Here is a 14,073-nt window from a genome sequence, read left to right as displayed (position 1 = left end):
TTACCTAGGAGACAGACACCTTCTTTTCCTCACTTTCTAGAGAGGACCCCCTAGCCCTGCACCTCAGGGGAGGAGGGATCCACAGGGCTTGCTCAGGTTTCTCTCTCATTACATTCCAGGATGTTCTTTTGCTCAGGGGAATTGGGAGGAACCACCAATGTGGTAATGTGGTCCTAATGGGCTCTCAAAGTCTTCACAAATGCTTAAGACTGCATATTCTCTAGAGACATCTTTGAACACTTGTCACAAAGATCTAAGATTGCCCACAGTTGTGATGTTGAAAGGAAAATACTTCACGTGTACCAGTATTGCAACTTTTGAACATGTTTAAAAATCAAGCAAAACCAACTTCTACACGTCAAACTGCAGCAATTCAAATAATTTAGAGGTAAAGAGACGCACAGCTTTACCTGGAGGGATCCATCTCCTGTTCTTCCTTTAGCCTCTCTTGGATTACGCGGGCGATTATCTGTTCGGGAGTGATCGTCGTTTCCTATAGGGTCATTTTCAAAAGGATCAACAGTTACTGACTTTGGCATGCTTATTGGAAGTTCTTTATCCCTATGTTCTCAACTTATTCAGACCCCGGAATTGAAAATATATAATCAACAACCTAGTGATTCCAGCCACACAATGCTTAGAAATCTAGCATGCTACCCAGGAGACGATATTTCAAAGGCATTACAATTCTGCATCCACTGTGTTATTGGTCAACCTGTGCTAACGATCAGATGTTATGTGTAGAATCCCCAAAGAAGCTGAACTAGTTACCAGTGTTTGTTCATATATTTATTCCACACAAGCCATAGGAAGGCTGTCTAATGTTCTGTCGATCACTGCTGAGCCTTTCGTCAGGTGACCAGTACAAAACAGGAGAAATGGGGTTTCAGTAACCCCATTCTTGAATCAGCAAGATTTCTCACAGAACTTCAGACAGTTGTGACAATTCACCTTTATTTATTAAGAAATGAAAACTGAGGAGTCTGGGGGGCTCCATCAGTTGAGCGTCTGACTTGGTTTCAGCTCAGGTCATGATCTTGTAGTTCGTGGGTTGAGCTCCGCATCAGGCTCTATGCTGACAGCGTGAAGCCTGCTTGGGATCCTTTCTCCCTCTTTCTCTCTGCCCCACCCTGGCCGCGTCTCCCTCTCAAAATAAATAAATGAAAAAAAATTACAAGACAGGAAATGGAAACCTCTGTACCTTTGAAGCCACCTCCGCGTCCTCTTCCTCCCTGTCCTCTTCCTCCACCACCACGCCGTCGACCGTCTCCTCTGCGCAGAAAGTTCTCCCTCTCTTCCTCTGTTGGAGCTAATGACCAATCACTGAGTTCATCTCTGTGGTCAGATTCTGTTTCAGAAGCATTTGATGCTTCAGAATTAGTTCCTATCGAGAGTTAAAAGTTATATACCGTTGTCCGACTTAAAAAAAAAAGTTAGGTTAACAGAAGCTTCCAGAGACGTTTCAGGGGTAATCCAATACTCTTCCCAAATTTATAAGCCCAAAGAGTATTATCACCTTCCATTTTGTAAAACAAATTATCTTAAATTCAAAATGAAGGGTTTCACAATGTTTGACGTAATTTTGGTTTTAAACATTTTTGGTTCTCGTTAAGAAGAATAAAAGGTATTTTATTAACCATCTAAGTTCAAACCTGAGTATGCCACATCATTAAACAGCTGTGCTCCTTTAAACATCTGCGCTCTCTGGAGGAAAAGTTGTCTACAACAGTTAAATGCAATACCTTGATAAACAAAACCTCTATAAAGAGAGTTCCTTTTAACAAGGTTTGGCCCAGGGACAGAGGGGAATGCATACATTTTGCTCACCTCTGAGAGGGTGGCAAAGACCACCATGGCAACTGTCTCCGGGAAGGGTCTTTTGTGGAATCAGGGATTGAACTTAGCTCAAGGGGGATGTGCTCACCTGGTCCACAACCTTCCCTCCCACTCCCACTGGAATAATTTATCATTAATAAAGGCGTTATTAAGATAAACTCATTATGCATGAGGGGTGGGTTAATGATATAGGGGATGGGAGTGGGGGAAAAGAGCTCCACGGTGAGGTGGGACTCCAACAGCAAAAAGAACACACTGTTGGGAGAGGGGTTAGGGGTTAGGTTCAAGGTTGGCCTTAGGAGTAGGTGTCTCTCTCCCCCACTCCAGAATATCAACTCTACTACCTCTCTCTCTTCCTCTGTTGGAGCTAATGACCAATTATAGCTTCACCATTATAGCTTCTTTCCTGTGGATCTTGAAGGCTTTTCCATCTTAAAGAGTTCCTTTTTGAAATGCAAATATTTGTGAGATGGATTATACCTTATACCATTATTAGCAAGTTACATAGTAGATACACAGTTGAGCAAGAAAGACAGTAGGCACTGGCAGGTGGGGACAGTGTTGTTCAGTGAAAGGTACTGGGGGAGAAGAAAGAAGCACTGACAGAAGAGCTGGGAAGGCAAAGAGAAACTTTGCCTGCTTCTTGACTGTGCCTAGGGCTGACTTTGGCCATGACACTCAAAATCACCTTATGAGCCATAGGATGCAGAGCCCTGATTTACACAGTCCATCCAGCAAGTATGACCAGCACATGCCTGACAAAAAATGAGCCACAGTACACAAATGAAAAAAATTTTGGCTATACAGTAATAAAATCAGGAAAGGCCTTAAGAAAGTCATCAACACACAAGGGCTTAAAGCAGATTTATCCCCGGTCAGAACGTGGACAGAACTCACACCTGCCCTGTAAACTGTGTGTGGTATCATCAGTTTTTAAGTCTAGGTCTCTTGCAACACAATTTGACCCACTGTGAATTGGAAACCATGTAGTGAGAAACCGTTATAATGGGGTTCTAATGAATATTAGAGATTAGCAGCTATTAAGTCTAGGAACAGATAAAGTTACTGAGTAAAATGCTTAGTTTGTACCTGAAGTATATCCAGGACCGCGTCTGCCGTGCCCCCTATTTCTGTAAGGTCTACTACCTCGACCCATTCCTTGACCATCATCAGTCACATAGCCTTTTTCCTTATCTGTACGATTTGGTGGTGGTCTAGAACTAGCTCCAATCTGTCGCAACTGCTCATCAATTTGTAATCTCTCCAAACGCAACTGGTCTACTTCCTATTTAAAATATACAAGATAACAGTAAAAATAATTTGACATTTTACTTAATAATACCTTTCTCCTTTTCATCAGATAAAAAAATATACTGGAAATATTTCAATTTCAGCTCTAAATTTATAGTAAACACTGTTACACAGAATTATCAGGAAATTCAATGGTCTCCTTACAAAGAAAAATTACTATAGATAACAGATTATTGATGACCATGATTAGAGATACAACAAAAATACTCAGCATTAAAATTCTACTGAATAGAATTTGACGTTGTTTGATTTGGCGCTATAATCCAATAGAATCTCTTAAGGCACAGATACGCTAGTTTGGGGACTTCTTGATGACAGGATATCGAATAAAGCAACTCTAAAATACAGGCAAATGACAGTTAAGGCTTACCCAGCTAACCTTAAAAATCACACACTGTAAATAATCTTAATTGAAATATATTTGCCAGTTAATATCTTAATTTATGAAGCACTGAGTTTGAGCTATCGTCTGCTTTCAAAGAAAATATCCTATGGTACATCTTTGGATGCAATTGTACAATTAAGGAAAAGTTATTTCCAATGAACTGAAAAATGCTCACATGCCTTATATGGTGGGCAGGGGGACGACTATTTAAGAGCTGACCAAACAAGTTAGGTCTTAACATCATGCCTTGAAACCTCTTAAAGACTGCAGCTCTGCTAGAACGAGTACAATGAACAGTATTGATGTTGATCAAAATATACACCCGGGGTCCACTGACAGACCATTACACACAGTGCTTCGGATATGCTGGGTTCTGTCATATCCAGATAAAGTCCCAATTCTAACCCTTGTCCTTCAATCTACCCATACACATCTCCTTTACTGGCTTTAGGGAACTGGATCCATAACTCTAGTGGTACCGGGTGTCTGAGTAAAGCACAGGCCATCACAGGGACTGTCTACGTGGACAGTCACTGGATAAGCCCCTGTGTTAAGCTAAGTTTTTAATCTTGCTTGTGGAAGCTTCTGGAAAGGAAAGGGCAGATAGTTTGATCTGTGCTCTGAACCAGAATTTCTGTTTTATGAAGGACCTGAGCAAAGGAGAGACTGCGTGAGTGGCTTACTCCAAGAGTATAGTTATAGCTCATGGAATGGGTGGGTGTATCTTGCAAAACAGAATGGTGGTCCAGGTTATCCCACTGGGGCAAAGCAGTCACCTTTTGGTGAGAGATGCCAGGCCCAATCAAGGGAAGATCTGGTGATGGGAAGAATGGCAACAGGAAAGCTGCTGATAACCAAAGATATTCAATTGTGAAGAGTAAGTAAAAAGATCTAAAAAAGAACATTAGTCAAAAGAACAAGGGATTGGTTACAATGCAACCCTAACTCTCCAGGTCATTGGAATTCTGTAAGCTAAGAATATGAAGAAACACATACAACAGATTACAAATAAAACACACTTTAAAACAAAAACAAAGAAGCAAACCAACGGGGTGCCCTACCCATGCAAACCTTGCTGGATGAAACCTTCCCATTTTCAATTAGTAACTGACCACCAGAAGGAGGAATGCAATGCCTAGCTATTGCACTTTTTCCTTCCTTATTTGCATCCAAGTTAAAACTGTTTCTTTCTTTCAAGAAATCAGCAAAAATGTTAAGATAGCATCATAACTAAAATAGGAAGTTAGATTATTTGTAAAATACTATTTAGTACCAGTCACTTGTAATTTTGATGTATATAGATATAAAGAAGAAATTAGAACAGTGACATGGGTAAGACTCCATTTCATTGAACTATAGAACATTCAGGCCAAAAGAAATTTTAAAAACCATCAGGTATAGGGAGAAGTGACTTGCCTAAAGTCACATAAGCTAGTTCATGGCAGAAGACAGACTAGAAGCAAATCACTACACTGCCAATTAAAGTGCTCTTTCCACTATACCTTGTGGCCTCCTACTTCCTGATTTCCAGTTGGCAATCTAGGAGGCATAACTGTACAAACACTAACTACAACGAGCATCTACAAGACACAAATTGTTTACATTCTGTATAACGGAGCATAGAGAAAAATACAAGGGGTAAACGTTTAAACATAGGACTTCATAAAACACTGGGATTTCCTTGATAAATGACATAAAAGGGACAAACAAAGCCAAGTGTTACAGACACAAAATTTGGCCTGGAAAAAAGTCACAAAGGCTAGAAAGGATCAACTGAATGAAAAGGCTATGTACAGGAGTATCTAAATTGAGTGTAAGGGTTAAACAGAAGAATAATGGGAAATAAGGGAATTCATTGAGAACTGGGATACCGGTCCTTAGATTTATGATGACAGAAAACTGACTTTTGTTTTCAGAAAGAATATAATATAAGAAGCAAAACAAAGCGAGTATTTTCTCTATTACCTTTTACAGGTCATTCATCGTAATGTACAGGCTAGAATGAACCTTCACTGATGAAAGATAGACTGTGGAGTTTTTATATGTTAGCACAAAAGGATCGCAAATTAAAATTCTTCTTGTTCTCACCTTTAAATAGTTCAGGTGATAATCCAGAAGAACAGTGGCATTAGCAATGCTGTCCTTTGTTCCCACAAAAACAAATGGTACCATACCCTGAAAAATAAATGGCAACAATGATCCTATAATATTAATAATGGATTAATCTGAAAAAATGCAAATAATGACTAAATTCCTAGCACAGGGCCTGACAAACAGTAGGCACGCAAATGTTTGTTGAAAATATAAAGCAACATCTAGAAACAAAAGTAGTTGGTACATTTTACACATCTACTGTAATGATAAATCAATATGGCAACCTCTTGAATGCAACAGATTATTGTGTTTTAAAGACTACTATTAAATGTTGGCAAAATCACAAATTATGTAATTCCAAAGTATACAAGCTCTGGCAGAAGATGCATAAACAAAACAAATACTTTAAAATAAAATAAAATAAAATAAAATAAAATAAAATAAAATAAAATAAAATAATTAATATACTACAGGTTTTATCTAGATCAAATTCTTTAAAGAGAAATTCTAAGTTAAATACTAGGGCACAGAAGTAAAAACTAAATCATTTTTGCTAACCAAGTCAAGAGTACAAACAAAACACAAACAAAAAGAATTAGAATAAATTAAAAGAAACTATTCGGTGCGGGATGGGGAGGGGCAGAGGCAGATTGATGAGCACAAAATTTAGCATTTCAATACATTTTAATACTGTACTCTAAAAATAGTAAAAGGTAGAATCATATGGAAAATTTGATCTTTTCTCAATGGTACTACTTTCATATAGAGATATGTTTTTAAAAAGGAGTATATTAAAATTTTATACTTCTAGCCCATCAGTACAAATGAGAAAAAAATTTTTTCTAGTCACAAGTTATAGGTGTCGTGCAAACTACTACCTGGCAATTATGACATTCAAAGTTTGACGATACTTCATTTTATTACTGAAGAAATACATATGATTGCTGATATTCACACATGACTATAGTAAACCATACGGTGGCTTTGACGAGGATATAATTTTCTAGGCAAAGTTTCTAAGTATGAAATGCCAAGACGCTGTCTCTTTAGTAAGTATCACTCTTTGAAAAAGAGCATTCATTTGATAGGTGTGACTGCTTTTGCTTGCCTGCTCAGTAGACAGCATCTTAAATGTATGTGAGGCTGGAACAGGTTTTTTTCTTTTCCCTTCCACATGAACCTGGCTGTTGACGGGGAACAAAACTGAACAATTAGGAAATACTGCTTGTAGAATGACCTTCATTTGGTAGGCAAGGCACCGCTTCCTAGTAGCAATGATCACCTAAGAGTCAGGTGCCACAGAAGACCCATGGGCTTCAAATGGGTTTTTGTTTGCATTGAGTAACACATAGACTACTGAAATAATCAGGACTATGAATCAGATCTCCTTTCCTCAAAAACACCTTTGACTGTTTTTTTCCCCCAACTGATGTCGTTACAGAAGCAGTTAAATCTTATTATTTTCCAAAATGTCATATAATGAAATGCTACACTCTTCCCTCTGGATCATGTATGACCAAAATAAACCTTAAAACCTTATGTCACAGATTTAGTCTGATCAACTTTGCAGCAAATAATTTTACAACGTTTTCCCTTTTCCCCATGTCCAAACTGTTGTACCCAAGTGCCACTCTAATTTGAGCACATCACTAGTGGACCAGAACAGTAAATTAAAACAAAGATGGGCAAGAGCACAATGGTGGCCTTCAATATAGACACCCGGAGAAAGGGACTCCCTGACTGGCATAAGAACTGGGCTCCCCAGCAGAGAGGAATATCCGATCCACTTGTGGTTATATGTCCCTTTATAAAATGGCATTTTTGCTTTTAATCTCTGGTAAGTCATGACATTTTCCCCATAAACAGGTCTCTCTGGCCACTTAGGGAGCCCTGTCCTCAAGGAACTCATGATGTGGCCAAAGAGATTCACCAGTCAATGTCTATGTAGTTATGCGCTGCGAGAGGGATGAGCACACTGGAACACAGAAGGGGGCAAGGCTCTGGAGGGAGGGGACCTGTGGCAAGTACACAAAAGAAAGCTGCACAAGGAAAAAGGTCAAAGCAAGGTGGCGAGTTGGAAGGGGAAAGAGCGCTCTGGCAGAGGAAACAAGTGCATAGAGAGAGAGAACAGTGTTCAGAGAACTCTACTTCAGTATGGCCCAAGCCGCTCTAGAGGGCAAAAGGGAGGAACGATCAGAGGTGACAGTGGACAGGTGGGCGTCAAAGCAAGGCCTTACAAGCAACAGGAAGGAATTTGAGCTCTCACCCCAGGGTAATGGATGAACATACCCCCAAACACTCTTCCACCATCCCCCAACCCTGATGATCATTTGTAGTCTCTCTTAACAAGGGGCATAAACATTGAAATATAAAATTAAAATGTATTTTTCAAGGAATGTTTTCCTACCTGCCAAGCCTTGAGTTCAGGTTTCTGGGATTCCCCTGCTACAATTGATGAAACCACTAACACCTAAAGCAGTATAAGGAATGCAAGTGATGTCATTAACTATAACAAATGATACACAGAAGCCTGAACGCAGGACTTTCACTGTAGGACTTCTAAACCCATTTCTAAACAGTTAGGTTAGTTCAAATATTGAAAACCAGTTTCTAAAATATGGCTCTAAGTAGTAACTAATGCATCTAACAGAAGGTACATTTTGAGCTACCACAACCTGTAAAATCTCAAGAGATACAGCATGAAAAAATGAAAGACCACCCTCAAAAGAAAAATGTGATCACTAAATGTAACCCCATATTTTATGTTTATAGCATCACATTTGTCACTGTGAATAAACTGAGAAGTAGGTAACACTTTGGTTTGTAATCTCTCATATAAGCTGGCAATCGGATTTCAAAAACAAAACAAAAAACAAAAAACAGAAAACAAAAAAAAACAGGCGTAGCCTTATAAGCCTAACCAGAGAAAACACCTAAAACACCAATTGTGACATCTGGGTCAAAGAAATTACTTTGAGTATAATTCAAAGTGATAATTATTTCTTACCCTCTGGACTTTTGTACTGTTAGGTTGAGAAAAATGAGTGCTGTTTTCCTTTATATCTATATGTTTTTTTTCTTCTGAGGGAGTAGGTCCAACCCTTGAGTTACTGGAAGGTAGGGAATTTGGTGGCATAATTTCCTTGGTAAAAAACACAAAAGGAAAAAATGACCAATTTAAAAGACTGTATTTAGCTCCATTTTTGTATCAATGACCATGTTTTACAAATATAAATTATCATAAACATTTTTGGCAGAAAAAATTACAGAATGCAAGTATTATGCAGTAAAACGCCCAAAAGATTTAGCATCAGCTAAAAGAACCTTTCACAAAAGAAGATTCGACAATATGTGAAAATTATGGCAATCTGGGGGGATTTCAAACAGTACTGTTGTACAGAAGAGTATGTCCTTGCCTCCCTCAACCCACACAAGTACTTTTACCAAAAAGCATATATTCATGAAGATAAAAGTGAAGATTATAACATTTAAAGACTGGGAAGAGATGCTACGCCCAGATAAAAATGTAAAGCACACAAAATAAACACACATACACACAAACTCAAAAAGCCAAAGGATGAAAGCCAGAAAACCTAACCAGTGACCCAGCTTGGTCTCTGTCGGCAACATTAAGTAATATTTGAAAAGTGCCTCATATTCTTTTTTTTTTCATATTTTATGACCATCCATTTTAAAGATTAAGAAGATTTCAAGGGATTCAAGTAACTAGTCCCAAGTCACTGTCCAACTATGACAATGACTGGCATGGTTAATTGTCAGAATTCTTACGTTCCCAGTATGTGCATATTACAGAGGCCTCAAATTTACATGTTGAATAAAACATTAAGAAACTTTTATCAGACAGCGCTCCTAGGTGGCTCAGTTGGTTAAGCATCCTGCTTTTGGCTCAGGTCATAGTCTTGTGGTTTGTGAGATCGAGTGTCCGAGTCGATCTCCGTACTGACAGCGAGAAGCCTGCTTGGGATTCTCTCTCTCACTCTCACTCTCTCTCTACCCCTCCCCTGCTCATTCTCTCTCTCTCTCTCAAAGTAAATGCACTTAAAAAGAAACCTTTTATCAGACAGACAAGAAACACATGCACTACAACATACCTCTTCTTGGGGAACACTTTTCTCATTTTCAGCCTCAATTCTCACCCTCACGACTCCTGACTTGTCCACAATTTCCTGAATCAGTTTTCCATTTTTTCCTATTACTTTGCCTAAATGAAGAAGTGAATAATTCATGTTTGGTTTTACAATCGATCTCAAACCAGTAAGCACTCTCCACTGTAAACTATCACATTATATATAAAACTGTAAGATTTCAGGGTGCCTGGGTGGCTCAGTCAGTTGAACATCCAACTCTGGATTTCGGTTCAGGTCACGATCTCCCGGCTCGTGGGTCCAAGCCCCATGTCGGCTCTCTCTAAATAAATAAACTTAAAAAAGTGTAAGATTTCAAAACCGAACCAAAACAGAAACTCTTTTCAAAAAGAGTTCAACTGGTTTGTTTCATTAACTTGTCACTGTTTAAACTATTTTGGTAAAGTGTCAGAGGTATTTACATCTCATGAACTGATGGGGTAATTTTGAATCTTTAAGGAAGTTCAAAGATAGGGTCTTATTTTGCATAAAAGGGTATACTTGAAACTTGCTACAGTGGCATGTATCACTCTGCAAAATTCTGTGAAAGGAATTAAGGGGAAGGACACATACTAGAAAATACATTTGCTTATTCATTCAACAATTTCAGTTCTATCTGTACCTGATTTAAATCTGCTTTTCTGCCCATGGTAAATATTTTTAGAATTTCATATGGCACATTTATAAAAGATCCTCCAAGTCTCAAAGTGATTTAAGCAGCTATACAAACACCTAAAAGAAGTGCACATTCTTGAGGCCAATGTGTTAACATGATATTACTTCTGTGCATCGCTCATAGATTTTATCAGTATATTAAAAGGTGAGGTACAATTTCTTAATCTTTTAGTCACAGAATGAAAGATTAGGAAGTCACACTTTAAGATAACTCAAAATCACAATGAGAAAACTTAAACCAGTTTGAGATTAACGATTGTTCAATAACATCTGTTAAAACTCCAAAGACGTCAAATATCAGTAATTAACAGGCACTCTTCCCCTCCTTTGTAAAACTGAATCAATCATAGCCTTAACCGGGAAAATGACTGCTTTCATAGCCATCAGCATGCATTAGTGTAAAGCAAGACACTACAAATGAAAGAAGTACTGGTTTTAGAATTTGACATGTGAATTACCTGGGATTCTAAGAGCCAGCCCTCCCAAGGCACCTAAGGCACCCCTACACTGGCCAGGTCCATCACGTGCTTGCTCTACCACCTTAGCAAAGGCAGGAATAGGGGAAAAACTGGAAGCCCAAATTTGCTTGGAGTTAATCCTAGATATCAGAACCTAGGGAAAAGGCCTCACAATAGGATCTTGTGGTTCATCTAATCAGCATAACCTTGGCCCTCTAGCCATATCTTGCAGCCTCACTCACCCTCATAACCTCTTTTGATTGGTCAGTGGTCAGGGAACAAAACTGACACTAAATCAGGATTCCTGACATAGGTAGGTCCTTTCATCAATTATTTCTGCTTCTCTTCTCTTCAAATGAAAGGGGGGGGGGAGAGAAGTTGTATGGAGTCATCCCACGGTTCATTTTTAATCTAGAAAATTTGGATTTTCGTGAATGAATGCTGATTTTAATAAATATCTAAACGAGTTAGGAAAGAAAAATGAGTTTGTCACATGTTGCTATTAATATCTTAACCATCCTGAGTATTGTGTGTTAACTAGCTAACAAAATAATTAAACGAATTCACTGTCAAAGTGGGGTGAAAAACAAGCAAATTTTCAGAAAAGAATTGACAATCTGTGTACACAGTAGAGTTTGTGAAAAATAGAGATCATAAATCATATACAGTGTGACTCCAAGAAAACTCATTCAATACTAATTAGACATCTCCCTAAAGATCTGCCTTGCCAAATCTTTTACAAAAATGCTTTCTGAAAACTCTCAACATTCCCAGTATTGTAGTAGACAATCTCTAAAACAGAACTGTCTTATTGTACTCACTAGAAACTAAACAAAACCCAGGCTGATCATACTTCAGCAGGCTTTCTTTCTGTTGAAAGGTCAGTTCTGGGAGCCTCTTCTCTTTACGTGAGACCACAGGTAGAACCTACTTTTAATAGCAGATAATGCAATTCTGCATCACACAGTTATTTCCAAATACCAACTGACAGCTTACTACAATTCTGCTCTACTGAGCTGGATGGAATTGTTCTCAATGAGAGGTAATATTTACAGAGTTCCCTACTACATGCAGACCTTAAGGTAATGTATATCTATCTCTAGCTTTCTTCCTACAACCTCCTGTTTAGTTATCAAAGCAACCCTGTGAGGTGGACACTATTATGACATTTTTAGAGGTAAGGAAAATAAGAGTCAAGGGGGCTGAATTAGTTATAAGGTTAAATAGGTACCAAAAAGTGAAGGAGGGACCGAAATCTAAATCCAACACCCGAGAACTTTCCCCTACAGGCATCATGCCATTCCCCAAATGAACTTCAATGAATCTGACACCGAAGTTTTTGTTTGGTAATTATTGAAAAAGCAGTCTATTGGCTATATTTTATAAGAATTCCTAAATTTAAGAGAACTTTTCTAATTACAAAATGTATGCAATTGCTTGAAAAATTGTAAACAAAAGGAAAAGAAGTATCATTAAAAACCCTACTTATTCTTAGGAAATCAGGACAGTGCTATCCATAAAACTGGTGTCCAAGTTATCTCGATAACATCACATTCTTTAGCTGTCTGTCCAACACAGTTGAATTAATAATTCTGCATTAATTTTACCAGTCTTTATCCTTTAACAAATTTTCTTCAGGAGAATATTATTCCCAGTGTTTTTAATGGCATAGGAAGATGTTTATAATTCTATGCTGACAAAAAATAAAAGCAGGCTAAGCAGGACTGAAACTATGAGAACAAAATGCATAGGAAATCCTTATTTTCTTCTTTTTTAAACTTTCCAAAGACCTGGCATTACTTTTTGTAATCAGTTGTGATATCAAGTTCAGAAAATAAAAAATGTATAGGCAGTATGTCCCAATTTTATGTATAAATTAAAAACATAGGTAGTGCTCTTGATAAAAACTGCACCTTATTTTGATTATGTTCTGCTAAAGACATCTGCAGCATTTGAGAGCACTGGTGAAGAGTTTCTGGTATTTGCTGGTACTTGTGATGGTGATAGTAATGAAACAATAGCACTCAAACTCAAAATGCAGAATTACTGTTAATGTTGCAAAAAGCCCCGGAGACCTTCGGAGTTACTTTTAGCTTTGCAACTTACTAGATTTAAGTAACCTACATTCGTATCTTCAACTCAGAGATAATTAAGAATGCCATCATTTCATAGCCCATCAGAGATCCAAATTGTAAAGTCCTCAAATATCATTTGTTTTAAGGAAATATATTTAATTTTAAGATATAGAAGATACACACCGAAGAGGCTGTGCAAAATTTATCCTTCCAGGCACTAGTAGGTTTGAACTAGCAAAGCAGTATCTTTTGTACACCTTCTCAGTTTTGAGCATATTTATCAAATATTTTCTGTACACTGTAACAACAGATCATACTTCAAAGATACAGCTTCAATTAAATGACTCTCCAAGTGGGTGAACATGGAATTCTATCGGTATAACTAAATCGTTTAACTGTTGCTTTTGTAGTGTATGTCAACGTAATTTCTGACTCACCAACTAAGTTCCTTGGAACCTGTATTACATCTTCAGCAAATTCCAGAAAGCTTCTAGCCTTTTTCACTGCATCCTGATCCTAACAGCAAAGGGGAAGAGATTTAAGACAAAAGATGAGCCACATGAAATATTGTTTATTTTAGAAAAAAGCTACTTAGTAAAATTTTACCTCTCCATAAATGTGAAATGTGCAGGTATCTTCATCTAAATCGATAGCAGTGACCCCGGGTACCTTTCTAGCTTGCTGAATATTAGCACCATGAGTACCAATAGCCAGACCCATCAAATCTTCTCGTACGATAAACTGCTCATGAAACCTCGAGGCAAGTTGCCTTGAACTCTGAAGAGAAATGCACATTTGATTAATATGCTTTATCAACTATTAAGACAACTGTATTTAGGTCAGCCATGTAAATTATCTTGACTCTATGTATCAAGGGGCCTATAAATTACTTTCAGTTGTAAACTTTCAAGGTTTGAGAACCACCCCGCCCTCCCCGCAACAGCATAAATACTTTTTGGGTTACTGAAGGTCAATGCCATCTGAGAGATTTTTGTTAATAGCAAAGGGCTTGTTGACAAGTTTCCAAGGTAACTTTTGAAAACCTTTTGCAGGGCTGCCTTAGTTAACCAATGACATCAACCATGTTATACTTA

General features: G+C 38.0%; 1 protein-coding gene across 15 annotated transcripts in view; it reads right to left on the bottom strand.

The window, feature by feature from the left end:
* The window catches only part of FMR1 (FMRP translational regulator 1), a 50,332-nt gene that overhangs the window by 16,923 nt on the left and 19,336 nt on the right, over positions 1–14,073 (bottom strand). For 4 of the 15 annotated variants that reach the window (XM_006944053.3, XM_004000949.6, XM_006944050.5 and 1 more), the window contains 9 exons: positions 13,586–13,756; positions 13,417–13,495; positions 9,739–9,848; positions 8,634–8,768; positions 8,034–8,096; positions 5,621–5,707; positions 2,926–3,121; positions 1,202–1,384; positions 411–493 (listed from right to left, as the gene is read on the bottom strand). In XM_006944053.3, the coding sequence (XP_006944115.1) occupies positions 411–493; positions 1,202–1,384; positions 2,926–3,121; positions 5,621–5,707; positions 8,034–8,096; positions 8,634–8,768; positions 9,739–9,848; positions 13,417–13,495; positions 13,586–13,756 (1,107 nt within the window). The other 11 variants (XM_019824417.3, XM_004000950.6, XM_006944055.5 and 8 more) reach the window with 7 other exon arrangements.

The sequence above is a fragment of the Felis catus genome, chromosome X, assembly GCF_018350175.1.
Source record: "Felis catus isolate Fca126 chromosome X, F.catus_Fca126_mat1.0, whole genome shotgun sequence".
Lineage (NCBI taxonomy): Eukaryota > Metazoa > Chordata > Mammalia > Carnivora > Felidae > Felis > Felis catus.
Note: the sequence above shows the minus strand (reverse complement) of the source record. Positions and strands in the feature narration are given on the sequence as shown.